This window comes from Falco rusticolus, chromosome 3, assembly GCF_015220075.1.
Source record: "Falco rusticolus isolate bFalRus1 chromosome 3, bFalRus1.pri, whole genome shotgun sequence".
Taxonomy (NCBI): Eukaryota; Metazoa; Chordata; class Aves; order Falconiformes; family Falconidae; genus Falco; species Falco rusticolus.
This window is the reverse complement of record NC_051189.1, coordinates 34122363-34150288: the sequence shown is the minus strand read 5'-3', so window position 1 is coordinate 34150288 and position 27926 is coordinate 34122363. Positions and strand designations below refer to the sequence as shown.

The window sequence follows — 27926 nt, the reverse complement described above, 5'->3', positions numbered from 1 at the left end:
TGCGCCTCGCCGGTAAAACGGGCCTGTTTTTCCGGCCGGTTCCATCTCCGGGTCGGCTCCCCTCGGGGCCCGGCGGGAGCGGGCGGCGGGGCGCCCCTCGCTTTGCTCTGGGGGGCGGCCGCGCCGGGCGACCCCCGGCCCAGGTACTGATGTCCCCATGCCGCCGGCGGACGGGCGGCTAGCGGCGGGGTAACACCTCAGCGCCGTCGGAGCGGCCCCCGGCGAGGCAGCACCGCCGCTGCCGGCTGGCCACCGCCCCCGGGCCGCCCCGAGGGCGCTGCGCTGGGGGCACGGCGGGGCCTCGGGGCAAGAACGGGGCCGGGGGGGCCGGGGGCCGGGGCCAGGCTGCGCGGGCGCGGAGCGCTGCTGGCTCCTTATCGGCGCCCGAGCATCGGGGCGTCGCCGCCCGTCGCCTTCAAAGCGGGCGGCGGTGACGGCACGGCCGCCTCTCCCGTCGCAGCCCGTCGCAGCCCGTGCCGGCAGCAGACCGGAGCCATGCTGCACTGGGGATACGACGAGCACAACGGTAGGGCGGCGGCGGGAGGCGGGCGGGGGGCCAGGGGGGCGGCCGCGGTGCTTCCTGCGGGGCCGTCGGGGCGGCCGGGGCACCGCCAGGGCACCGCCTCCGGCAGCTCCGAGCCCGTGGGCAAGCGGAACGCGCTGAAATGCCGTCGAGGCTTTGCAGCGTGAGAGCGAACAGACTTTTGTCTCGGAGCGATGCCAGGCTGGCTGCCGAGCGAGGGGGTCGTGCCTGCGGCGGCGCCTGGCAGGACCGGGACAGGGGCGGGCTCTGCGCGGGATCCGTCTCGTTCCCCGCTGGGATTTCGCGTGCTCCTGCAGCTGCTCAGCTGCCTACCGGGTATTTATTAGACGGTCACACTGACCGGAGCTGCCGCACCAGCAGTTTCTTCCCGATTCTTGCTATGTTCTGCTTCTGTAAGGCAGTGGGACATACTAGGTACTAGGATCGGACATTTGAATGTGCAACTGTGCACCTAAGAGGAGATGCTTTTGGTTTTTGGTTGTTTCATAGTTTCCTTCATCTCATCAGTCTTTGAAGTCCCAAGGTGTCCTCATCAGCAGTCTCAAAGACTTTCCTCTGTTTTGCATTGTAAGTCATGCAAACGCTGCTTCTGTGTGCAGACCGGCTCACAGGTTGTGCAAGTAGAAATGAAAGCACTTTTGTAAATTGGAGACTCAGCCCTGATAAAAAAAAAAATGGAATAACTTCCGTTGTCTGTTATGATACACAGAGAAATAAAACACCATGATAGTAAAAGGAGAAAGCTATATATTTGCATTTACTAATGCCTAGAGGAGTATGCTTCATGTGTATTATTACTTAGGGTTTGGAATATTGTTTGCACAAGGATTACCTTTCCTTCCTGGTCCTTTTGTTCCATCTTTTCTGGATGGATATACTTTTCCTGAAAAACTGGGAGGTGGTGGATCACGGCGATGTTGCAATGATTACGTGTGTTATCTACTGTTGTGCAGTCTACTCTACCCCTCCCTTTAAGACGTAAATGGGTCTTGTTTTTCAAATTTGTTTCTCTGTATGTTTTCCAAGAGTGCTGTGGACTTCACCTGCACCATCCAGATAAGAAGCCCCTTTTCCCTCCCTTATCCTATCCTTCCTCCTTTGCTATTCTCAACTTCTAGGAAGGGGAGGGCACCAGAATTTCTATCGGGGTGGCCCTGGACTTCACTTGAGGCCCCATTTCTCCTATAAAGCTCTGTTTACTGCGTAACACCATACTAGGGGTGGCCTTTGGCTTTCTCCCTCTCCTTCTTTGGAGCCCCCAGCAGCTGCCGGGGGTAGGTAATTCCTCATCAGCCCACCCCCTTCCCCCTACCTCTCACAGGAGGCCAAAGGAGAGAAGTGTGGATATCCAACACTTCACAGCTCTTCCCTAGCTATCAGTTTTAATTTTTGTGCATTTATTTTATTGGGTTCGCTTGTTTCTTGTTTGGCTGAATCGCAGATGCAGGAGATTGCTCTGATTCTTGAAAAATATTGTTGCCCTGCATGGCCCTGAAAATAATTTCCTGGGAACTAAGATTAAGTTTTGCAACTAATGTGGCAGAAACAAAGTGAAACTAGTTCAATCTGGTGCAGTCATATATTGAAGTTGACTTTGGAAAGACATCTGCATTCACTCTGAGTACTGCATTTGTTACTTGCAGCGATAAAAGTGCTGTTTTTTTTAAACCAGGGGAAAACTCATGTGCCCCTTAGCAATAATAACTGCAACATAAATCATGATGTATGTAAAGCATACTGTCAAATATTACACATACCTATCTGCATATATGGTGTATCTATATAGGAGGACATGGGCTGGCTGTTATATACAGAATTAAATGTTGTGGTGAGTTGACCCTGGCTGGGCACCAGGTGCCTACCAAACCCACTCTATCACTCCCCTCCTCAGCTGGACAGAGGAGAAAAAATGTGATGAAAGGCTGGTGTGTTGAGATAAGGACAGGGAGAGACCACTCACCACTTACTATCACGGGCAAAACAGACTCGACTTGTGGGGAAAAAAAATATTACCAATAAAATCAGAGTGGGGTAATGAAAAAGAAAACCAAATCTTAAAAACACCTTTCCCCCACCCCTCCCTTCTTCCCAGGATTGACTTCACTCCTGATTTTCTCTCCCTCCTCCCTCCAGCAGCGCAGGGGACAGGGAATGGGGCTGGGGTCAGTCCCTCACACGCTGTCCCTGCTGCTCCTGCCCCCTCAGGGGGAGGCTCCTCACACTGCCCTGCTCCAGCCTGGGGTCATTTCCACAGGAGACAGTTCTGCATGAACTTGTGCAATGTCAGTCCTTCCCATGGGCTACAGTTCTTCATGAACTGCTCCAGCATGGGTCCCCCCATGGGGTGCCGTCCTTCAGGCACAGCCGGCTCCAGTGTGGGTCCCCTGTGGGGTCACAGCCCGGCCAGCAGCCCTGCCCCAGCCTGGGCTCCTCTCCACGGGGCCACAGGCCCTGCCAGGAGCTGCTCCAGCGTGGGCTGCCCGTGGGGGCACAGCCTCCTTTGGGCACCCACCTGTTCTGGCGTGGACCTCCACAGGCTGCAGGGGCACAGCCTGCCTCACCGTGGGCTTCACCATGGGCTGCAGGGGAACCTCTGCTCCAGCCCCTGGAGCACCCCCTGCCCTCCTGCACTGACCTGGGTGTCTGCAGGGCTGTTGCTCTCACACAGTCTCTCTCCTCTGGCTGCTGCTGGTGTTGCGCAGGGTTTTCCCCTCATTCTTAAATATATTATCCCATAAGGCGCTACCACCATCACTGATGGGCTCAGCCTTGGCCGGCAGTGGGTCTGTCTTGGAGCTGGCTGGCATTGGCTCTGTTGGACACAGGGGAAGCTTCTAGCAGCTTCCCACAGAAGCCACCCCTGTAGCCCCCCCCACAAAGCCAATACAAATGTTCTCCTCTGCTTTGATGCACATATTTATGAAATCGAAAGAGGCATTATTTCATTTCTATGCAAACCTTGGCCTTTGCTTTCTTGCCATTGTTCTTACCTTTCAGTTTTGATGGTGCTTATGTAGGGAGGCGTAATACTGAGGTCTTGAAAACTGGCTGCAGTGTGGCATCATGCGTGCTTTTCTTTGCTGCTCAAGGTTCCTGTGAAGAGGGAAATGTTCTTACCCCTTCACAGAAACAATCTTTTTAGTTAACTATTCAATTGCCTTACTTAAAAGAGAAAGCAAGGATAAATTGCCTTCAGTTTGCTATTTGTTTAATAAATTATATGGAAAGTACTTTCGTGTATTGTGGTTTACAGCAAAAATATCCCTTGATCTAGTTACTACTGTAACACTGAGGCATTTTATAAATAAAAAGGGGTGTGAATTCATAGAATCATTTAGGTTAGAAAAGAAGTTTAATAACATTGAGTCCAACTGTAATTTCTTATACTTTTTTTCTCCCTGAAAATCATGTAATTTTGATGCCTGCTTTAAAAAAACAGCACTTAATTTTACCCATTATGAATTTTGATTTGGTTTTACTTGAGCTAATCTTATTGCAACATAATATGCAACTAAACTACTCACAAGCCTAACTTCATAAATTTAAGCATTTTACATGTGATGAAGTGGGCAATGGATTCTCTTTAGCAATACATGAGCATGTGATCCTGCCAAGGTCAAACCACACCAAACTAATGAACTTTCTGCATTTAATAGGAAACTGTCCAAAACCAGAATCCACTTTTTTACCTGTACATGCTCTATTTATGCAAGTGTAGAGGCTCACCGCAACCGAACTGTATCCTGCAATATCTCAGCTAGGCTTGTTTCAGGTTTCCTTTTGATGAAACTCATCATCTTTAACTTGAGCTGGATAAACACCAGCACTAATGTTAGGTGCTCTAGAGAGTTCTGTTTCCTAATAAATTCATAACTGCTTTCATTATGAGATCTATTTAATGAACTGAATGTGTGCAATGCTGGTGGGTACTATAAGTAGCAATAGTCCGATCTAAAAGTGACAGAGGTGTGCATCACATTTGGTAATTCTGTGTCCAAAATAAAGGCATGCAATCTTGAGAGCAGATGGATCATTTTTTTTGTCCTAAATCTTGGTCCCAATGGCTTTGATTGTTAAGAGCTACGAGGTAATTTCCTCTAGCAACAGAACATTTCCCCATCAACATACCGGATATGTCATAAAGTACATCTCTAGAAAACTAAAGTGTACATTATGTTGAGATGGAGGCATATCATTCAGGTCCATATCCAGAAGGAATTTTCACCCTGGACATCCCATTGGCTTAAATCTAATTGTATGGCATGCATTTGAGCATCTCTTCCAACTGTAATGACTTATTTTCCAACAGTCATATACAAAGTTTGCTTTGAGGTGCGGTCTCTAGTAATGAACTGAGTCACAGTTTTCCTAGGGTAGCAAGAGTATATGATAATTGTATTAGGTTGCTGGTAGTTAACCCTGTAAGGAATACCACTTGATAGAACCTATTGGTACAAAGTGAACTGAAGTTTCTTGATGTTTTTCTGCGTATTTGGAGAGGTCAGAGTTCTGGCAGTCTTGTGTTGCTGATAGATGTTTAATCACCATAGCAAAACATGATTTTGGTCATTGAAGCTTAAGACAAGTACAAAAGCAGGTACTATGTCTTTTTAGAAGTGAAGTTTGTTGTTGAATAATTAGCTAACAGCAGAATCACAGCCTTGGGTCCTCTTTTTGGCACATACTATTTCTGAATGCAAATCATTCATATTATTTAATGTATAATAACTATAGTTATTTCTGAGATAGACCAATAGGACCCAATAGTTAAACCCATAAATGTATTTTGCCTTTCCTCAGTTAAGGAACATCTGAAACATTAAAATTAAGTAGCAAGAAGCTTTTTCTAGGCATCCCAAATGACAGTAGTTAGGTATAAATGACGGAGTGGTGCTTCTTATGAATAAAATTATGCATTGCATCTCCAACTACAGGGTACGAGGAGCTAAACAATAAAAATTATATCACCTGCTAAACTGTATGTCATTAAAATATTGAATAGCTTTGATCATTTGTGAAGTGAGAAGAATTAAGTTTAAACAGCTTTATATTTCAAACCAGTAGGATTTTTATCTTCTGCCTTAGAAGCTGTTCCCTTAATGAGTTTAATTATTGAAGTCATTAACAAGAACTTTTTAGCAAACTCAGGACTGAAGGCCCTTGCCTTTGTTCTATGCGAGGTTTAAGTCTCAGGGTGGTCTTTACAAGCTACTCCTTCCCTGTTCCATTTTTTTGGTGCTGCTTAGAGGAGAATCCATCCGTCTCTGTCCAGGTGCTGTGCAAGCTGCGTCCCCACAGTGCTGCAGGGCGCTTCCCTCCCTGATCCACTGCTGGGGCGCTGGGGTTATTTTAGCACCTGTGAGTTTCTGAGCTAGGTTTACTTCTATTGAAGTTGAGGAGAGAAACCCATCTAACAAATTTTGATGTCAGGCTATTAATCACAGTGTTGTACATGTTAATTCTTTCTTGTTGTCATGTTTATTTAAGTGCTAAGCCATCCAGAAAGATCCAAACCAACAGGCTGATTTTTAGACTGTGTTTCCCCCCCCCCCCAGTTACCTTCTAGTATAGGGCATTATGAGGATTTCCAGTGACACAGATTTTACAAAATCAGATTCTGATGCTCATATTTAAGTTTTTCTGATATCCAGTCTCTCTTAGTTGATTTATTATGCTTCTTACCATGATAAGCCTGAAGAAAGAACAAGTGCTATGCTCATTACCCTCCAGACTTGCCCCTATGCCCTTTTCTTTTACCCCACCCTCTTTTTCATCCTAAACATTGTTTGCTGTCTTTACCTTACAGAACATATTCCCCAAACAGCTTATTGTTCCTCTTTTTCTTCTGTGGCTTCTTTCCACATTGTTTATTATTCAAATATGGTTTAACAGTGGCACAAATATTCTTACTTAGAACTCTGATGTTTGATAGATAAGAGCAGACACCTCACCTCACACATCTCATCAATGAAGCTTTTGTTGCTAGTTTAGAATGGCATTTGCCATTTTTCTCATATCTATATTGTTGATTTACAGAGACAACGCTTTTCAGCTGGCTTTTGGTTTAGCTTGCACGGAGAGAGGAAGGTTAACTGATTAACAGCTTCTATAGTGTTTTAATTTCTAGCTAACTCTAGTGAGTGGTGGTACAAGTCTGTGTCTGGAAGACCTACTCACGTTTATCAGCAGGAGGTGATAGAAATCCAAACCTTTTGCAGGCACCACTGTCCAGAGTATTCCTGTGCTTTGCTGCTTTTGTCAGTGCAACAACACTAGTGTGTGTGTTTCTGTGCATGTGTACGTGCAGACTTCACGGTTCGAGGGTGACGGTCTCTCTTTGGTTGTGACAGCTGGTGTGCAGAGCTGATGGGCTGGGAGAAGGTGGTGGGTTGTGCAGTGGTGCTTAGGTAACAGGCGCTGCCATCAGGCCGCAGCAGAGCCGGCACACCGGTCAGATGTTTTATCTTTTTTTGACATCTCCCCGTCTCATTCAGCATAGTCAGTAGAAGGTGTGTTCTCAGGTCTTTTACAGCCAATGACTTAGGTATAAAAAAACCCTTAATGCAGGGGGGTTGGGTGGGTAAGAGGTAATCCTTAAAGACATAATGAGACATGATATTAGTCAAAAATGGCACGTCAAAATTTTTTTGCGGCACGGTGCCTGTTGGATACAGGATGCTTGATTTAAATGAGCATTTATTGGATGTGTCTTATGCATAGTTGATTCTTAATTGTGAATAACTGAATATCTACCTGCTGCACATGTCCTTGTTCAAAGGCCAAATTCAGTTAGATACACCATGCAAGGTAGATAAAGGGGTCCTGAGAGCTGTTGTTGCAGTGCGGTGCAGAAAAAGTAGCTGAATATTTTGATCTTTTCCTGATGTACCCTTTTTGAATTTAAAAGATGCAAACAAGAACTATTAAGGTAGAGTTTTCTTTCGTATGAAGCAGGGCGCTGTCATCATTTTAGACTTCTACTCCAATGCATTGCAGGGCCTGCCCACTGGAAGGAAGTTTTTCCTGTTGCTAATGGAGACCGTCAGTCACCCATCGACATCAAAACTGAGGAAACCAAGTATGATCCCTCTCTCCGTCCTCTAAATCCCAATTACGATCCAGCTTCTGCTAAAATCATCCTTAACAACGGGCACTCCACCTGTGTTGAGTTTGATGATACCGTCAACAAATCAGGTTTGTTCCTTTCCTGTGGCAGACACTATGTCTTCTTCCACCATTTCCTGAATAGAGTGCATCCAGCCTGGGCATGTCTTGCTGCTGGGTATGAGCTCCTCATAAAGAGTAAGGCTTTGCTCCTCCGGATGAGAGATTCCTTTTTCCCCTGTCTTTCAGCATGATACAATGTGGGAACATATTTGGACATGAGTTTGAGGCTGCATTTCTCAGAAAGCACTAGTATTCCCTTTTCACAGGAATGCTTTGATCCACCTCAACCAGCTAGATAGTGCCAGCCCCCCTGTTTGAACAGTGTTGTGTACAATTTTTCAAATGCTGCTCTCTCTCACTGCAGATGAATCCTTTGTGTCTCATTACAGGTTCATTCCAACCGAATCGCTCAAGTCTCTTATCTGACTTTAGCTGCAGGTTTGGTTATATATTTTTACCCTTTTTACAATCCATACCTGGACCTCTTGTGTCAGGAAAGAGCCAATACAGAACAAATGAAATATATATCCCAAGCGATCCCTTTTCTTCACTGAAAAGCGTTACTGTCCCAGTCTCATCTAGGAATATGTAGCTTCCCTTTTGGCAAGCAAGAATTCTTATTTAGAAGTTCTCTGTTTTAGCATAGTCTTTTTAATGTTAGTGCCTTCATCTTTAAAGCCTTCTCTTGGATGGCAGGCAAGCTAGCACACCTCCCCTTGAAACTGCAGGAGTGTAGATTCTTCAAGCAATAAAATCGTCTTGTGGTTGTGTGAGGGTTAGCTGAGGATCCAAGCCCATATGATGCTCTCACAAGGGTCGAAGCCAGAGGAAGACTAATTTGTGAACACCCTGTCCATTAGTCCTGAGGACCTATTAGCTTACAGTGGCAACAGGGAGAAACATAGATGGAGACACCATCATACTTTGCTTTCCTGGACAGTCTTAGTTTAATTCTTAGAATTCCTGTCGATACAAGCAACATTGGATGTTGCCTGAAAGCCATCAGCTGACCGTCAGTGATCTGGTCTGACCTCGTGTGGGTCAGATGCCACGGGACTTCCCAGAATTAATCTCTGCTTCAAGCCTAGTAGGCGTGGGTGAACTAAAGCACATCTCTTAGAAAAACATACAATCTTGATTTCAAAATTTCCAGCGATGATGAACCTACCACAGCCTTTGGTAAGTTGTTCTGATTGTTAATAATCTTCACAATTGAAAAAAAAAAATAAATAACACTTTATTTCTGGTGTGAGTTGGATCAGCTCAGCCTTTAAACTCCTCTTTTTTTTAAAAAAAAAAAAGTGAATATGAATACACCAAGAATGTCTTTCACTTTCTAATTTGAAGTGACAGGGCCTGAACTAGTATTGTGATCCTCTTCTTACTGCTTTCCTCAGGCCATATCTCCAAGGATATAGTTCATGTCATGGCAAAGCACTGACAGATGTTGATCAGATAATTAAAAATGTAATCCCCAGTCTCCTTCAGGAGACTCCGTATCTTCTATGTATGGACTAGATTCTTCAGTCAGCATAAATGGCTTTACATTTTGGCTATTATCATGCCTTACTTGTCAAAGAATTCAAATCCTCCTGTACCCATAAACTGAGTTATTCACTAATTTCCCTAATATTTGTCACTGACAAACTTTATCAGTAATGTTTTTGTTTTCTTTCAGGTCATTGATCAAAAAATACTGAATTTTCTAGGGCCAAAATTTGGCCTATGGGGCACCCCTGTGAAGTAAGCACTCCTGCCATATGTTGGGTCTATGAAAAAAAATTCATCAAATTAATTGGTACCAAATACATTGGCATCTTTTAATCCATTATTAACTGACTTCCATATGAACTATTTCTTCACTTTGGCCAGCATTGAATCTGGGCTGTGAAGTCTGTAACTGTAATTCTGTTATTCTTCGCTTCCACATTAGCTCCATTCTCTGAGATTGGTCTGTTGATGTTTCAAAGACCTCTTCTTCCAGCTCTTTTCAAACTTTGAAATACTGATATTTGCCTTAAACAGCTTTTGACTAACCTCTTACTTAATTACTGTCGGAATGGAAAGGTTTTACCATCACCGTATGATGTGGCACAGATAAATCGTCAGGCCATTTTCCACATTTTTCATCAGAAGTATTTCATTGAATGCTGATGCATTTCTACATAATTGTTTTCCCTCAGCCAGTTAGAACACTAATCTGTACACATTTCTAGGGTCATTTCCCTACAGATTTTCAGTTCTTGAAAGAAGGAATTTGTTTTAGGAGTGCCACTTCCCCATCCCCTTTGTTCGCTAGGTTTATAGGCTCTGTAAAAGCGTGGTTTTGAGTTGAAGTTTTAAGGAGGTCAAATATTTTTCCCTACAGAAAAACAGTTGCAGTTCCTTTTCATCAGCCAGGCTATTTGTGTTAGCAGATATGCAACTTAAGAAGTTCTTTTATCTTTATTTTGTATGTTTTGTTCCTAACAAAGTTTAGGTTTTGGACTAAACCTAGAAGAGAGAAAAAATTACTTTTTTCCTCCCTGGTGCTCTTAAATTAAAAACCATCTGGTTAAAGCTCCCATCCTATCCCGTTAAAATCTTTCTAATGAGCAGTAAACCAGCCCAGACTAATTCCCAAACCCTCAAAGGAGATTTGGAGCTGGGAGAGTGGGGTGATTTGTTTTGCGATTAATAAGGAATCTTTCTGAATGCGATTCACATTCAAGTCTCTGTGCAGAGATAGTTTGGTTCCAACTTTGATTAGCAAAAGACAAGTACTTGTGAAAGCAAAACAATGAAAAGCCCACACATATGTTAGGGTGAAGGATGGGATAGGATAGAGTAGAGTAGAATATTCAGATCAGAAGGGACCTACAACAATCATCTAGTCCAACTATCTGGGCAATCTGGGACTGACCAGAAGCTAAAGAATGTTGTTAAGGGCATTGTCCAAATGCCTCTTAAATGCTGACAGGCTTGGGGCATCAATCACCTCCGTAGGAAGCCTGTTCCTGTGTTTGATCACCCTCTTGGTAAAAAACGTCCAGTCTAAACCTCCCCCGGTGCAGCTTTGAGCCATTTCCACAAGTCCTGTCACTGGATGCCCAGGAGAAGAGATCAGCACCTCCCTTTCCACCTCCCCACCTCAGGAAGCTGCAGAGAGCAGTGAGGCCAGCCCTCAGCCTCCTTTTCTCCGACCTAGACAAGCCCAAAGTCCTTAGCTGCTCCTCACAGGACATCCCTTCCAGCCCTGGATAATTAAGTCAGTAATACTGCAGTTGTACAGTGCACATGTTGTGTTGGCTTCATTTTATTTATGTTAATATATGCTCCTTTTTCTCAGACTTCAATCTGATGTAACTGGCTCTAGTTGCAAACGAAGGAAAGAGCCTGATTTTTTTTTTTTAAGCTCCACCTACTGTCCTCCAAATTTCAAAGAGGAGAAGAAATTATGTTCACATTATATTTTTCTGATCCTCCCATTTATTCATAAAGCCTATATTTGAAGCTTAATTTCTCATTGATTATTTTAAGTACGTTCAAGAGAGGAAACCACTTGCAAAGTAGAAATATTTTCCCATCTTCTGAGAAATATCCAACCCATAGCAAGACAAACCTGGTGATAACAACATATCCTTCAGTGGGCCACAACCCACTAATCGGTACATAAATGAAATTTTGAAAGTTGGATCCTGGACAAGTGAGGGTTTCCGTAGCACTTCAAAGAAATGGGAAGCCATCAGAGACAGCTTTTGAGAAGGAGTAAGGGGACTGTCCAAAGACTGAAGGCCAGCGTGAGTTTAGAGGATGTGGGTGGCGGCTCCCGTTCCTGCAGTGAAGCCTTTCCCTCTGCTTGGGTTTCCAGTGCTGACCGGGGGGCCACTCAGCGGGACCTACAGGCTGCGCCAGATCCACTTCCACTGGGGCTCCAACGACGAGGCTGGCTCTGAGCATGCAGTGGATGGGATGAAGTACGCAGCAGAGGTAAGGCTTTACATGGAGTCGTCTGCACCTCTGAGCTTGTGACTAGTTTTCCATTGTAAGAATAATGCTGCCTCTCCTTGTCCCACTTCTCATTCTCCCCCCATCTTGTCAAAAGACAAGCGGTCTTCCTGAAGTGTTCATGTGTGGTCCTATCTCAAAGGAGAACCTATTTGAAAGCTTTGGAGAGGATTAAAAAAGGAGTACAGAAGACAAGAGCTTGATAAGAGCAAGATTTAATGGTTCAAGAGTTACTCTAAACTTTATCTTTCACTGTTTCTTCTTTGGAGAATATTTTCAAAGTCAGCTTCAGTTACAGACCACAGAATTATTTGATTTGGGGCCTGTGCAGCACAGAGCTTACGCAAGACTTAAGAGTGTTGCATTTTGTGGTGCATTTAACAACATGATGGTTATGACTTTGAGAACCACACCTTAATATCGGTGGGGTGCCTGCTGTCCGTGGAGGTACTGCGCTTGGAGGCAGCATGCCACGGGGAGAAATGCACCGTCTGCTCTGGCACGGACAGTTCGCTCCGGCTCTGTCTCCTTCGGTGCATTTGAGTAGTCCGCACTAAAAAGTATTCAGTGTCCGACTCATCTTTGCAAATGGAAGTAACATGGAGTATTTTGATGAGGATGAGATCTTTAACAACACATAGTTCAGACAGTGGAAGAGGTTTTGGGGTTAAAAAGATGTAAAAAATATAAAAATAAATGGTAATGGACAAATAAAACCCGTAATGCTAAAGAAGAAAAAAAAATGAAATGTGTGCACAGTGGTGTGATCAGATTTTACTGGAAATGCTATAAAAGATAGCAGTCAGAAAAAAAATCAGTTTTCTAACACTAACGGGGAAAAGTTACATTTGCAGTGTTTAAAGGCTTATGTTTTCCACAGGATCCAGGTGAGATGGAATATAAAGAATTAATAGAGGTACTTTAAAACCATTAAGTACCAAAACCAAATTTCTAGCTGAGAAAATATATATATGTTTCCCATCTAAGAAACCAAATGGAAGGAGAAAATATCTCTGAATTTCTAGCCAGTCTAAAAACCTTTCTGTTACCTGTTGGTTGGGTAACCCTCCACAAGAAGCTCTCTAGAAGTCACTTTGGCTTTGCAATAAGAAACCCAGAATTAAGATCAAGGCTTCTGAGCACTGTTCACACAAAAGAAAATACCTCAGAAGGAGACATGAAGATGGTTTCAGTGCTCATCTTCATAAGGAAGATGTGTAAGATTTCAAGAAAAAGCATCGACCGAGTTGAAGAAAGACTTAGCATACAGGTAAAGAAGACTGCAAGGTTCAGCCCTCTAAGCCCACCGGGAAGCAGAAGGGATCCGTGACTCCATTCTTTGTGACAACATATGGTCTGATCAAGGTCTCTTCACGAGCTGCAGTGACAGAGCGGTGGTAAGACGGGATATATTCCTTAAAGAGAAGTCACAAGACATTGAGAATGGGGCTGTACCCAAAAGTGTTTCACAGCTCTGTTTGTTGGGGGATTTTGGGGTTGGATGGGGGTGGTCTGGGGTGGGTTTTTTTGGCAAAGCTATGAGGGAGTGGGCTTTATTTAGTTGTGGGAATTTTTCTTTTTGTTCTTTGTTGGTTTTTTTCTTTTTTAAAAATCCGCAATAAAAGTCAATTCTGACTGAGAGTATCTGTTTCCTTTTTGTGTATGTAAAAATGTAATCATTTAAAAGTTGTTCAATGTATAATAGTGAGTGAATGTATGATAGTGAGTGGTGTAGGCACTATGAGCTCCAGGATACTAATGCACCCGAGAATGGTTTAGCAGACTATATTGTCTTCCTGGTTTAATTTATAATATTCTTAGCAACTTTCCTTCAAGGATCTCTGAAGCTGTGGGCCAGCATGTGTTTCATTGTGAGTATATCTGTATTATTATTAATTCAGTTGGATTCCTTACTTGCTGGAAGTAATGTTTCAGCACTTCAGAGCCCAAGTGCTTAACAAACATGAATTATACTCTATAACACCAAGTAAGAGCTCCATTTTACAGATATGGAAAATTGAAACTCATAGAGATTAAGCAAGGATTGAGATTCAGAGTCAAAATTTTTACAGTCCTAGATCCCTATTTCAACCACACAGCTATGTTGCTTTCCGCAGAAAACTTTTAAAGCAAATTGCATCTGTCCTAGATTGCTTTTACTTTAGAGACCTTGAAGTGCTGTATTGTGAAAGGAAGCCTTTTTTTTTTTTTTTTTTTTTTTTTTCCCCCCCCCAGGGGTTCATCCCAGTTTAAGCCATTCAGTGCAGCTGCTTTCCAGTGTTCCTAAAGAGTAAAGTTCAAAGTCTGAAAAGATGGTCACCAATTTTAGAAAAGCCAGTCTCACGCCCTGCTTCTTAGCCTCTCTTTCCTTATCTAAAAACTATGGGAAATAAGATTTACTAATGCACTGAGGATTTGTGAGAGTAATTAATGTTTGTGAAGTACTTAGTCTTAAGCGCTGTGTGTTTGTACTCTCTCCAGTTTGGTGGTCGGACCGTTGCTCAAGGCTGGGATGTCCTGGCGCTTCCCAAGAACCGGGAGCTCCCGCTGTGGAGCGTGGCCAGGATTTAGGAAACCTGGCTTAGCAGGAGGGACTGAGGTGGTATGGGGGTAGACAACACGGGCTCTTCCTTTTCCCACCTGGCTAGGTGGCCTCTTTAAGCTGCTTAAGCAACTACCACAGGACAGTTCCAGAATAGCATGTTGGAAATGCAAATGCTCAAACCTGAGATAATCAAGTTGCTTGTAATTGCCAGACTACCGGTAATCATAGAAAATTACATTTGGACAAACTTAAAAATGAGATCTGATGTTCAGCTTAAACTAAATGAGGGAAAAGGGGTCAGCGCAAGTTTAATGTGTGTTCCTCTGCCTGTTTTCTAGCTATTTATGTGGCTGATTGATGCTACTGAAAGCTTGATTAAAGAAAAAGAGGAGCAAAATACTAATGGCATCTTCATGATTTTCAATCACTTTTAAAAATCAGCTATGCTAAAATGGATTTAAAAACTTTAGTTATATAACCATTGGACATCTTGTTTTAGCTTCTCTGTTCAAAATCTGCGGACCCAAGAGCAATTTGCCAGGGTGTGCTGATCACTGCTCAGTTTTGAATCATCCCAGTCACTGGAAATGCTTTTGACATTTGCGTGAGCTACACATTTACCGATTTAATGAAGTATTTGCATTTAGAAAAATGAATGGCTTTGAATACAAAAGAGAGAAGTAGAGTATCAATACCAGTAAAGTTGTAGTATTAATTTGTGACTATTTGAGTTCAGCGGGAGTTGATGCTGTTTGTGTTTCTTGCTTTCCAGCTTCACGTGGTCCATTGGAACTCGGAGAAGTATTCCAGTTTCGTCGAGGCAGCTCGTCAGTCAGATGGATTAGCAGTCATGGCTGTATTTCTACAGGTAAGAAAAGAATGCCTCAGCCCTCCTGATAAATCTGCATTATGAGTCCAAAAGGATAATGGCAGTGGTTGGTATAAGTGCTGCTAAAGAGATACCCGTTTTATATGGGCATTAAATTATACTGTTTCCTTCTTGCTGTTTACTTGCTAATACAGAAAGCTGTGCTTCCTGGAAGATTAAAAATATCAGATTAATAGATTTTCAAGACAGTGAGACTCTTCAGTTTACCTAGCCTGCACTCCTGTACAATGTAAGATGAGGAACTTAATTCTGCTGCCCCTATATGGATCCCAGTAACTTGTATTTGACTAACAGGTTTCTTTAGAAAGGTGATCTGATTTTATTTGAACGCTTCTTTAATGGTTTGTTTCTGACCTGGTAGTTTCTCCTGAAAAATAATAATTAATAAACTGCCCCAAAATCAGAAACTGGAGAATTTCCTTGTAATTGTTATATACCCCTTTGCCTTCTGTACCTGTTACAAGATGAAATTAAACTCTTGCAACAGCTTCACTGACTTCTGTATGATAGAGAATTCACACAATCCATGACAAAGGATAGGGCTTTGGTCAAATCTGTGGTTTCTGTCTGGGTGCCACATCTTCCTGAGCACAGCTGGTCCTGGTGCTGGGGCTGGCACAGCCAGGGAGCCATTATGTGCAGCTGTTGCAAAGAACCGCTTCAGTAATTCTGTCTTTCCAGTTTACATTACAATGATTCAAGGGAAATTTCACTGGGTTTATTAGCACACAGATCTGCTTGGGATATGTAAGAATGACGTTTTGACTATTTTAAGCAATTTAATTTTCAGGTGTACGCCTGCAACTTCTAATATCCCGCATATAAAACTTGAAAAATGAATTGCTTGTGTTCCCCTGTGCTGTAAAGCTTGTGAATCTTTTGTAGCTGAAATAATTACTGTAAGTAGCCAGAATAAATACTGTCAGCAAGGGAGTGGATCTTCTTTATGACCAGTGCTGTTTCTAAGGTCCAGCTAGTCACAGGCTCGTACTCACAAAATCTGTGAGTTTTTTAAATCAGCTATTATTTCAGTAAAGTTAAATACAACCATTTCATTACGCATTTGCTTTTTGATTATTTATTTTTGCTATTTTTCTCTGGAGCTCAACTATTTCTTTTTTCTCTGGTGTTACTAGATTGGTGAATGCAACCCTCAGCTGAATAAGATTACTGACCGCTTGGACACCATCAGAATCAAGGTGAACGAATGCTTCTAAAGAATACTAATACTTGTGGTTGCTTTTGTTGTTTTGTTTTGTGGGTTTTTTTTGTAACCTGGCTGCTACTCTCTTTACCTTCATGTTCCCTAATCCCTAGTTTCATAGCTGTGCATATCTAACTCTGATTTGGGACAGTTTAGGCACATTCTTGTTAAGTAAAGTTGAAAACTAAGGAGACAAAGAATAATTTTTATACAGTAAGAGATCAGAGGAAAAGGCTAATACCTCATAGAACCCAGTCTCTGAAAAATCTCTTGCTGTGAGAATAATAACAGGGGAAGAACCTATTTTATGGGAAGTTGTGAAAAAGATGAGGGAAAGGTTTCCTTCCCTGTTTTGCTGAGGTACAAGGTGAGAAGTAAGCTATTGTTTCTATGAGAGACGTCAGCTGACTCACAACATCATGTTTTGTCCAGGCATCTCTGGCCTGGTAGCTGGAACAGGGAGAAGAAGTAACCTGTGGGCCTGGGAGGAGTGAGTAGGGAGGGGAGCAGCTGGCAGTAGCCTGTGGGTGTCTTCACATCATCTCACCTCTCCCTCCAACTTGCATCTCATAGTCACTTGTAACTATGGGGAGCCTACACTAACATGACACCTTTGATGGTGGCCTGCTGTCATCCAGGGTAGCAGCAGCAAAGCTGTCCCAAGAGGTAGGACCTCACCAGAAGGGCACTGGCTCACCCAGGATGCTGCCAGCCCACCTGATAGTGGAACAATCTCTACCTCTTTGGCATGGTTTATCTTAGCATCTTGCTTTTAAATAGTATTGTCCTTTTTTAAAAAAAACTTTGTGTAAGTAATAAATTTATAAATATATCTAATCTAGAATCTCAGTGAGCTAGTTTTTTTCTCTTTCCAGGGTAAAAGAGCACTGTTCACAAACTTTGATCCTAGCTGTCTGCTTCCCAAGTCCCTGGACTACTGGACTTACTTTGGCTCTCTCACTGTTCCACCTCTTCTTGAGAGTGTCATCTGGATTGTTCTGAGAGAGCCCATAAGTGTTTGTTCTGAACAGGTATTTTTGTTTTTTCACTGCTGTAAAAATGTTGCTATTGTAAGACTTGAAACTGGAAGCGTCACCCAAATATATATATTTTTTTTGCAGACCTTGGCATTGCATACTTTATCAATTTTTCAAAGGATAAAATAAGTCTATAAAATTTATCCTGACTTCTTGTTGCCTTTCTTTACCTAACAGCTATTTATTACCTATTTTTTAAAAAGAATCTGCATACTCTAAAAATTAACTATTAAAAATAACCCACAAGGAACTTATGGAAAAAAGGGTTCTGGTGACACTTAGAAATCCTGGAATTCCATTCGCTTCCATCATTTGCATATCCTGCTCAATCCTCTCCTCTGGCATTTTTTTTGGCAGATCACTAGTAAATTCCTTCTTCATACCACGAGATGTAAAACTTGGTGAATTTACTAGAATAATGAAAAGCAAATACAATGGTAATAAGTTGTTTTTTATGTTAGGCTATCTTAGGAAAAGTGTGATACCACATCATCTACTTAAATTTCTTGTTAAATTAAGCTTCATGCTATATATTAATGTTGCAACAGTGACACCCAGTGGGCCGATCATCTCAGGTATAAAGAGTTTTTCCTGCTGGAGACACTGAAGTTATGTCAAATTATACCTTCTGATATCAGATGTTGATAAATACGTCACCTGCAACATGTTATTGATATTCTTGGCACACTGCAACCGTTAAGATTTTTGCACCGCAGCATTTGTCTCATTCATGGTCAGTATTACAAATACCTCAGAAAATTCAGTACCCCGGCCCACATACTGAGCAGAAATGGCGATGTCTTTGTGCAAAATGTTGACGGCGCACTGAATGGGATACCTGTTGGTCAGGAAACCTCAAATTCTGTTTGTAACTGATTTAAGTAATCTATTTTCTCAACGTGTGCATTTTTCTCATTTGTATCTCTTCCCCCCCTCCCCTCAGTCTGCCTTTGTAAGACTCACTGCAATGCGTATGGATCTAGGATTGACATTTTGGTTTAAGATACCAGCTTCCCAAAGACAAGACATTGTTCAGGTTAAAATGTTCTTATTTGGGCTAATCTATAATTAATACATTCTAAAATGTGAAATACTGTATGCAAACACCCATGTCTAACAGGTTCAGAGGATATGTTGTCAGAAACAATGTCAAATACAGTGATTCTTTACTAGTTGTCTTACACAGACTGTAGCTATATCTTATGTATTAAAGTATAAATGTGCTTCATTCTTATAAGCTTGCATGTAGCTAAACATATTTGTTTCCAGTAATGTCCACCATTGTGTCTGATCAGTCATCACCATAACTGATGCTGTTTTGCCATTTAATTTTATTCTGCCAGTTTGTATTTCTTCCAGGCTTTACAGTTTACTACCTACTTTTTGGTGCACTTTTAACTTTTCAGGTTAAAAGAAATTAAAAATAAATTTTAAGTTTTTAGAAACTGACAGGAAGCCTGATTTACAAATGTTAGCTTTAGAATGGAGTGAAGTAAGATAGTATTGACTTTTTTTGCTCTTAATACAATTAAGATGCCATGTGCCATACAACTAAATGCTCTATTGTAATGGAATGATTTTTGTTCTGTCCTACCTTTGGTAACCTAGAGGGGAAGTGGTATATAGAAATAGTAAATATTAGAAATATTAGAAATTAGACCAAATACTAAACCTCAGGCCATAAATCAGACTCAGATTTCCCAAGGTTTAGAGGTGGAGCTCTGATGTGGGTTTCTGCTGAGATCAGCTTAAGCAGAGAAGTTTATGCTGAGGTACGAATAACTGCTAGTTCCGTGTCTTCATAGGGGAAAAATTTGAAATCTCTCTCTCCTGGTCTGAATACAGATATGTTTAATATATGAAAAGTGCTAATTTCAGAAGTTTTTTATACCACCACACCTACCATTCCAGGTTAATTGTGAATATACTATTTAAACAAGAAGATGTACACAGGTGTACTTGAGAAATCCAATTTTTTGCATGAAACATTCCAGAATCTTCAAACTATATAATCAAACTAAAAAATTTAAAAATCCCTGGTTTAGATCAGGTTATAGAAGACAAAGTGTGAATATAGGAAACAAATAGTCCTTATGCAGAGTTTTGTTCATACACATATTTTGGGAGATTTTCTCAGTAGTCATCGTTTTCATTTGCAAGGACAGAAATGGTGAAATTGTCATTCGCCACATGCCATAGAAAAATAAAGTTTCATTCTTTCTGGCAGAAAAAAGGTGACAAGTAGCTTTAATATTTACTACGTGCTTTTTCATTGGTATGGTGTGAGGGTTTTCTGCTGACCTGTATGTCTCTTTTGATTGCAGCTAGCCAAATTCCGCAGTCTCCTGAGCACTGCTGAGGATGAGGTCGCCTGCTGCTTGCTGAGAAACTACCGACCTCCCCAGCCCTTAAAGGGACGAGAAGTCAGAAGAAATTAGAGTAAAGCCAGAGTAGTCTCCCTCTGAAACCAAAGGCTGAATTAATTTTAATAGTTAATACACTTTGTGATTTTTTGTTTGTTTGTTTGTTTTGTGAGTTGTTTTAACAAATAGGTGTTTTATTACTGGTTACCATGCAGTCATTTCTGACAGAGGCGTGTGTCCTGGGTTGTTGCAGGTTCATCAGTGTTAAGAGGTCTGACTGTGTTTGAGTGCATTGGTTTGGGAGCGTTGAGGCACTAGGGTTGGATGCACAGAGCTGGCAGTGCTGATCGCAAGGGTGAGGTGTGGTGAAGGAGTTGTCCAGAATTTGCCACCAAATTACTGAACAGGATCCCTGATATTACTGTCGGTGAAGGATGTTCTGAGATTATTCTTTCGGTCTCTAACACATTTAGCTTCTATATAAGACTTCACACTGTAATTCTGAAGAAAAAAATATTTTAAGCCTAATATCATTTCATTGCTGACTTCTACAATGTCATGCTTGTCTTCCTACAACAAGCAGTAATGACTAACAGGGTTTAAGTAAAACAAGATTATTCATATGATCCTGTTATTCTGACTGCTTCATAGCAGTAATGATGTGCTGATCGATTTTTTCCTTTAAAGCAAATAGTAAGGATTTTGTATATTGATGGATTAGGTATTCCTGAATTCCACCATGTATAGTGGTGAAATTGTCCTGAAACCTGAAAACTGCAAGGTGGAAGAGCACAGAGGGAACCGTTTGTTCCTAAATCCAGTCTGTTGCAGTTGGTGAACAGTAAGGGACCGTAACACTATATCCATGGAGCATCAGGCTCCTACCACTTAAAATCAGGAGGCAGAGGTAGCTGTTGCTCCAGCCCGTTTCATGCTTAGACGCGTTGCCTGCTGCAGTATGAATGAAACCCATGCCGCATACCTCACATCTTGCAGTGGAGCACAGCACTACTCAGGTGTGTAGTGTCTCCTAAGTACTGGCTGATGTTCTGCTGCCATAGCTGAACTTGTGTGGTTGCACTTACATTCCAAGACCAAAGACAGCAGTTAGAACTAGCCAAAGAAATCAGAATCAAGTCAAAATCTAATAAAAGGTCAGCCCTCAACAGCGATGCATTGAAACGTCTGGCTTTATGAATTGACTTGAGCGTGTGTTTCTCTCAGGAGCTTTTGTTATCTGAATATAATTGCTCATTTTACACAAAATTTATTTTTATTATTTTTAATGAACTTGCTATAGGATATAGCTTAGTATAGGATTAGATTTACCCTCAGATTGTGAGAACTAGGTAGTGAAAAACAGTGGTACCTGGAAGAGGCAGCTAGAGGTTACAGGGGCAGCACCTACCAGCAATCTCTGTAGTAATTCTGACCGGCTCATCTTTGATGACTGCTCTCCATGAATCTGAGGATTTTTATAGGTTTTCTAGGCTGTGCCTTTTACCTCAACAGGTCTTTTGATCTTAGATGGACAAACGAGGGAAATCTGAATCAGGATTGATTTTTTATCTTTATATACCTTCTTATAACTGAATAAATTAGACATAGAGACATAGATATTTAGCTTAGTTTAAGGTAGGTGGATTTTTTGTTTGTTTTCTCCTCCCCAGCATATAGCTACTATTGTTGCAAGGCCTCTCGATGCCTTCTGAATGTTTTCTGAAGGAAAGAACACAGTAGACCATGGGAGAAATAAAAGATATTTGGCAGTGGCAGTAAGTACAAGCATTAACCAAAGGGGAAAAAATTCTAGGCACTTTTTGTTTTCTGGCATAGGGAGAAGAATGTAGCTGAAAAGACCTCAGGTTGGTTCTTTCTGAATGAGGACATCTGGAAAATGTGCGTGGGGAGAGCAGAAGTGTGTTGCGTGTTTTCATACCCTTTTTTAGGCTTAGTGTTGGATCTGATGTTTCCCTGTCATGTGAGTAGCTGCAGAATGTGGACAAAATGTTTACAGATTGCATGAAGGTTATGAAGTTTGTTTGCCTCGGAAGAGAAAGTAATAAGGCTACTGCTTTGTATCAGAAACAAAAGTTTTACATGTTTTTTACATATTGAAAACAGTGGAGTTGATCCACTGCTTTCATATTTATAAGGATTTTAGCAAAATAAAAAATGGATTTTATGAATGTGTCCTGTATTTTCTATTGAAGAGATTGAAATTTTACAGAGAAAGCTGCAGTTTTATAACTAGTGCCTCCAGCTCAAGTTTTGCAAAAAATTGTCACCCCTCATTTGAAGTCTGTATTTGGGCAGTGTAGTGTTAGGTATCTTTATTATCTCTCAAGTAAAATGTCTTTGGCAGTGGTAATACATGCAGTCATTTGTACATAAAGTTTCTGATAGCGCTTCTTTGAACTATTGACTATTTTTTATAGAGTTATGCAAGTAAGTTTTAGAAGACATCATTCACAGTAATTCTAATGGTGAGATGCCATGTTTTATTCATTAAGTACTTACTCTATGGACAAATGGCCTTTTCTGGGTGCCCGCAGTCTTTGTGAGACAGGAGGTAATGCTGAAGTGCTTAAACAAAAACGTTTCTAAATTAATGTTTTATTTCCTGTTTCTGTCAACCTCTCCATCATTCATGCCAAGTACAAGTTTTCACTGTGGTGGAACATTTGCACATCTGATCTGTGTTGGCTTCTCTCGTGCAGCAGTATTTAAGGACAGGGAATGTCTCTGACAGAGTACTGGGTTGTCGCGTGAAAACCGGTTCTCTGACTCAGCTTAACAGTACTGATGTGCTGCACAGCCAATTCCTGTGTCACTTGTATTGTAGCAAATTTCACCCTCATACCTGAGTACATAAATTTGAACAATTTCAGATGCTCATGACAGTTCCATTTTTCAGATGTTTAAAAAACCAGCACTTTGACATTTTTGAGGGAAAAAAGGAACCCAGTCATCCTTGGTGTTTTTCAGAGAGTTTGTTCTTGATTTCTGTTTTTCCTTTGTCCTGTTTAAACTCCAGCTGCTTATGTAGTTTGTGATTTCATGAATAAGCAGTTTATGTGGAAATCGCCAAGAATCTCAGCACCCAAACTTATATTCCAAAATCATTTTAAAGCTGTCATTGTAGAAGGCATAGGTACCTATGTATGAATAGCTGAAAGAATCCTGTGTCCCCAGGCCTGCAGATAGCAACGACAATCCAAAAATTGCTGAAGACTATTTATATAGCATTTGTTACCTATTTAATTGCCAATACAGTTATAAATAAGAGCAATATCTTACTGCTGTATGAAACTAAATAATACAAGAGTCATGGTACTCTGCTATTCAATAACATATTAATTTTTAAGTCTGTTAAAAATGTCTGTAGAGACTACCCAAAGAACTTCCAGCCTGTTGGCCCAATACCTAAAAGAAACCTTGAATTTCTCAAAGCAGTTTAGCTCATCTTCCTGACTGGTTCAGGGGACCTTTGTATGAGGAGCAAAGCCCTTCGTGAATGTCTGCTGCAGCAAACCTGTTTGACCAAATTAGTTTTGAACTGGATGATACAGAGCAATGATTGTATATGACAAAATAAAAGCAAAACACTATTTACTAATTAACATTATTTCAGTAGCCGTAACATGGTGTGTGGTGTTTTCAGCAGGTGTCCTGAGCAAATCCTTGAAATATTCTCTTCTGTACTCACAGTCTGATGGTATTAATATAATTACTCTTCCTACGTATTGTTCCTAAAATGTTTAGCAACTACACTAAACCACCTATGTATATATTCTGTCTGTATATATGTTTATAAGTAAATACACAATATATGATATACATGTTATGTGTATGTATATATACACACATACACCGTAGAGTACACAGGGAGAGCTGGATCATGACTCTAGAGCACAGCAGATTCTGTCGAGTCCTATGGAACTGAGCTGTCACTGGACTCCACCAACCTCTTGAAGTCTGCAGACAGGGTCCTGTGCCCAGAGTGGCCTCGGTTTTGGTGTGTGGATGGTGTCAGGGATAGCCACACTCAGTAGGCAGCTATGTGGGAATGCTAAATATACGGTGTTGAGATGATGCTACCCCAGCAGATACTGTGTCTTCTGGATGCTGGAGATGCCCAGCACTCTTAAATGCACCAGCAAATGTACTGATGATACAAAACCTTCTATTTTGACATATACTCTGGAGACAGAGGAATGATTGAGGACAGGGATATTGGGTTTGAAAAGATAATAGCGGACTAAACTACATTCAGTAATTTAAAATGTTGAACTGACTGTGAACAACTGAGCAGTGAGAACTGGAGAAGGAGAAGAGAAATGCCAAAGACAGAACAAACCTTCTGATAGAAAAAGAGGCCCTCTGCAGATTGCTTTTGACGGTAGATGTCACTGTAAATAAGGCAATAGTCTGGGTGTCGCCTTCCCACTGACGACAGCTGGAATGACACTCACAGTGTCCTGAAGTCTCAGCCTGTGGAAGAAGAGTATGGAACATAACTCACGTGTTAAGGATGTGCTGTTGATTGTGACTTTACTCCCTTTCTTAAAAGTGAAACATGGATTATGAAAAAAAAAGATTACTTTCAGATATTAGCAAAAGATGTTCACGTTTAAAAGATCATATTTAGGTGAATCTGTGCATTCAAATGCTCCCCTGTTTCCTATAAGCAATTAGCCTCACCTAGTTCTACACGTCTAAAAACCACACGCCAGAAACAACCACTTGTTGGTGCAAGGTAAGTTTTTCAGTGTTTGCTTCAAGCTGGAAGTTTCCCCAGCTGTTAAAAAAAAAAAACAAACAAAAAAACCCATCTAAGTCAGTTGTGTATAAGGAGCCTGGACTGCGCATGGCCACGTCAGTGCTGCCAAGGAGGTTCTGGAGGTCCAGCATGGTCTGGCTTGGCTGGACTTCTCAGAGCACATGGGAAGCCGCTGGGCAGAGCATGGGCAGCAGGTTGGACTCTGCTGGTGCCTGAAGCTCTGGGAGCAAGTTCTGTGCAAGGGCAAGTTCACACATGCAGTAAATACAACTGAGTGTAGGTGATCATCATTGAGCAGTTTTTTTGCAAAGGGAACAGTAAAGATTCATATAGACAATCTGACCAACTATTTGAAACCAGCTTCTGCTGATGAATTTGCTTCAGCTGTGGCACCACTCTCGCCTCACTCTCTGTGTGAGGTCCCAGAAAACATTTGCCTACCTGTCTCTTGGTTATGAGCTATCTAAATATCACTTCTAGGACTGAAGACAGGCTTCTTGGTTCACACAAGCACTCTGTAAATGTATGTTAGGTGGAAAAAGATCTTCACCACTACAGAAAGATGAGAATTGTAACTATAGGTGGGAAAATGCACTACCAAAATGGTCTTCTCTGGCCTGCTTCTTCTTTTTTTCTTTCTTTTTATTTAATTATTTATTGGATAACTATAATTTTTACTCCTCTGGATTTCACCCTCTATGTCAGTGTACAGAGGGTACGTACAGCCTTAACAGCCCCCACCTCTGAGCTATGGCAATCAGGAAGTAATCTAGTAATCTAGCCCTGCAGCACAGCCATCTAGCAGGGGAGTGGGAACACCCAGGATATCAGAGCTGAACAGCACTCAGGTATGCACACAGCTTCAGTGAGATACTGCTTAAATAATACAGAAGTCTCATGATTTCACTTCACTTCGCCTTAGTGACTGGCACTGTGTTGCATTATGACAATGTCTTCAGGGGTGTTTGCAGAGTCACTTCTACTAAGATCCTACTATAAGGGGTTGAGATTAAAAAAAAAGATTAAACTGAAGAATTTTCTCATCTTACATCCAATAATTCATGCAAGAGGAAAATGTGAATAACTGGACTGCTTTGTATTGAAATAGAGAAAGCTCCATTTCATTTTCTGAAAAGTGTGTATTGCTGTTTAGTTACACTTTACATATTGTTACTTATATGTCTGTACTGGACTTCTTTTCTGTTGTGGGTTAAAGCTATATTCAGCCTCTTCAAAGTCAGTATTCATCCCAGTCTGGGCACTGGGTCAACTATTCAGCATGCAGGTCTTTGAGTGCTAAGATGTGCTTCAGTTCTAGTACTTAGCACTCTTGCATTGGTAGGCACTGTACAAACATTAGCTCATGCTTCTTACTGGCACCAAGAGTTACCATTCTCTTTGGCAAGGAAAAAGCTACCCAGCCAAGGTATAAAACCACTAACCAAATGAACGGCTAGATATTTAAAAAGAAATAGCTTAGTTGCATATTCTTGTTGCTATCACTTTATTTTGTGCATTTACAGAGAGGCATAATATCACACCCATAATGTGAGTACAATCCAGTTAGAGCAGTGAAGTGTTCATGTTAAAAGCCAGTGTTGCTGCCCATCAAGACACCTTCAGAGGCAACAAGGATCCCTCGGGCTGAGCATGGAAAGGATGCCTACTTCTTGAATGAGTGTGTGAACTACCAACATCCCCTGCTTCTCGAGTGGGAAACGGGGTGTATCTGCTGTGCTTTGCAGAGAACTTAATAGCTGCGCCTATTGTGGTAAATAAAACAAGCCAGGGCCCACTTTCCAGCCCTGGAACAAGGGTTGTAACAAGTCTTGAGTCCATACAACTGATCTTTCCTGCATACTTTCCTCCATACAGTCTATTAGGGATTATCATTTCACCCAGTTTGGGCCCTCTCGCAGAAGGGTCTAGCTGACATTCGCCAAAATCATGCTGGGGAGCTTCCACTTGACCATGGCCAAGTCCTGTCCCTCTCGTTGCTTGCGTGGGCATGGCTAACACTTCTGGTCTGTGCTAGGAGTGCCATGTGCAGCAGCATGACCCAGGGCTTCACCAGCACCTCTCTCCTTTCTGAATCCCACTGGAGCAGCTGCGTGACACCTTGTCCCCACTCAGTCTGGACACTTAAGTCTCCATAAGCTGGCTGCTCTGTGGGCACCACTGCACATGGTATTCCTGTGTGACAGTGGTATTTAGATGTCTCGTAAATGAGAGAGGCAGGCTGGCATCTGCTTTCTGGAGTTCTCTACCGAATTTAGCCACTGGCATTCATCCTAAGTTTCATTACGGGTGCCAAAATGCATCTTCTGAATCCTATTGTAAGCCTTTCTTGTGCCTCTCCATATTTGCAAAACAGGTGGATTGATGCTTCATCAGTCTCTTGTCTTTCAGCAGAAATTAAAGGTTTTTGTGACTTCTGCATCACAGAAGCCAGCACATAAGTGAATGCTGATTTAACTATGGAAACAGCCAGCTTTGTTAAGTATGTGGTCAAACTAGAACCAACGGGCCCTGTGGTCAAAGCCAGGACCATGCAGGTGAGATTAAGCAGGATAGGAACAGGCAGAAATTGAGCCCCCGCTTTGTCCTCTGTGAGGAAAGAGGAGCCTTCTGGTTTGCAGCCTGGAAAACTGGATACGTAGAAGTTGACTTTAGGTCAGGAGCAGGTCACATATCTGTCATGGGAAGAGCAGTGGAAAGTGATTTTGGAAAGCTGTGGTTTAATGGTAGGTTTGTTCTAGGGGATTGAGCCACCTCTAGCATGGGAGCCCTGCACAGAAACTCTGTTCTGTTCCTAACTTTGCACCACTTTTCTTTGTGGCTTTGCAGTAGTCACATCAAGTCACTGTTTTCAAATGGTACTTAACTCTTGTTTCACCATTTAAAAATAAGCTTTTAATTTGCTTGAAGTACTGAATACCTAAGAGATTTCCTAGTTAATGGAAGCGCCAGCCCTGTGGCAAGCTGGGTCACTTCTGTTGTGACATTTAGAGATTTCAAAGCATAAACTTTGGGAACAAAAGCTCAGCAGTAGCTGCTGAGTTTTGCCATTAATCTAACCATCCTATTGGAATAACTATATCCCTGTGTGCTTGCAGACCCACAGAAGAACATGAGTATGAACGCTCTGTATGTCACAGCCTTGAACACAATTAGGTTTTAAGATATACTCCTTTATACTCACAATATTGTTTTGTTGAGTCATTTACTTGAACTTAGTCTATGCTTCCTTCACAACTGGCCCAACTTGCCGTAGTGTCACAGAAATGAGATTTCAGTAACAGGTCTAGAGCTTGATCTCCTGTAGGCAAATGTCTGGTCTTGCACCTGCTTGAGCCAAATATCTGTTCTCAGTCTCCCTCTCATCCATCAGATAAGCTGCAATGAGT

The 27926-nt window shown here is 41.9% G+C and overlaps 1 protein-coding gene and 1 long non-coding RNA gene across 4 annotated transcripts; one reads left to right on the top strand and one right to left on the bottom strand.

Moving 5' to 3' along the window:
* Positions 1-322: 322 nt before the first annotated feature.
* Positions 323-21918, top strand: CA13 (carbonic anhydrase 13). Of its 3 annotated transcripts, none has more exons than XM_037380708.1 (9): positions 323-526; positions 7541-7738; positions 8101-8149; positions 8865-8890; positions 11562-11680; positions 15016-15111; positions 16269-16331; positions 17212-17367; positions 19698-21918. In XM_037380708.1, the coding sequence occupies exons 1-9, from the start codon at positions 496-498 to the stop codon at positions 19809-19811; spliced, it is 852 nt and encodes a 283-aa protein (XP_037236605.1). In that variant the 5' UTR covers positions 323-495; the 3' UTR covers positions 19812-21918. The 3 variants fall into 3 exon arrangements, with proteins under 3 accessions (XP_037236605.1, XP_037236607.1, XP_037236608.1); XM_037380711.1 differs by lacking the exon at positions 323-526 and adding an exon at positions 10080-10128 and having other exon boundaries at positions 7610-7738; XM_037380710.1 differs by lacking the exons at positions 8101-8149; positions 8865-8890 and having other exon boundaries at positions 389-526.
* On the bottom strand, positions 21373-27926 carry LOC119144845. The gene is made up of 2 exons (XR_005103229.1): positions 27722-27926; positions 21373-24230 (listed from the first exon to the last, which is right to left on the bottom strand). It is a non-coding gene; the product is annotated as an uncharacterized LOC119144845 (long non-coding RNA).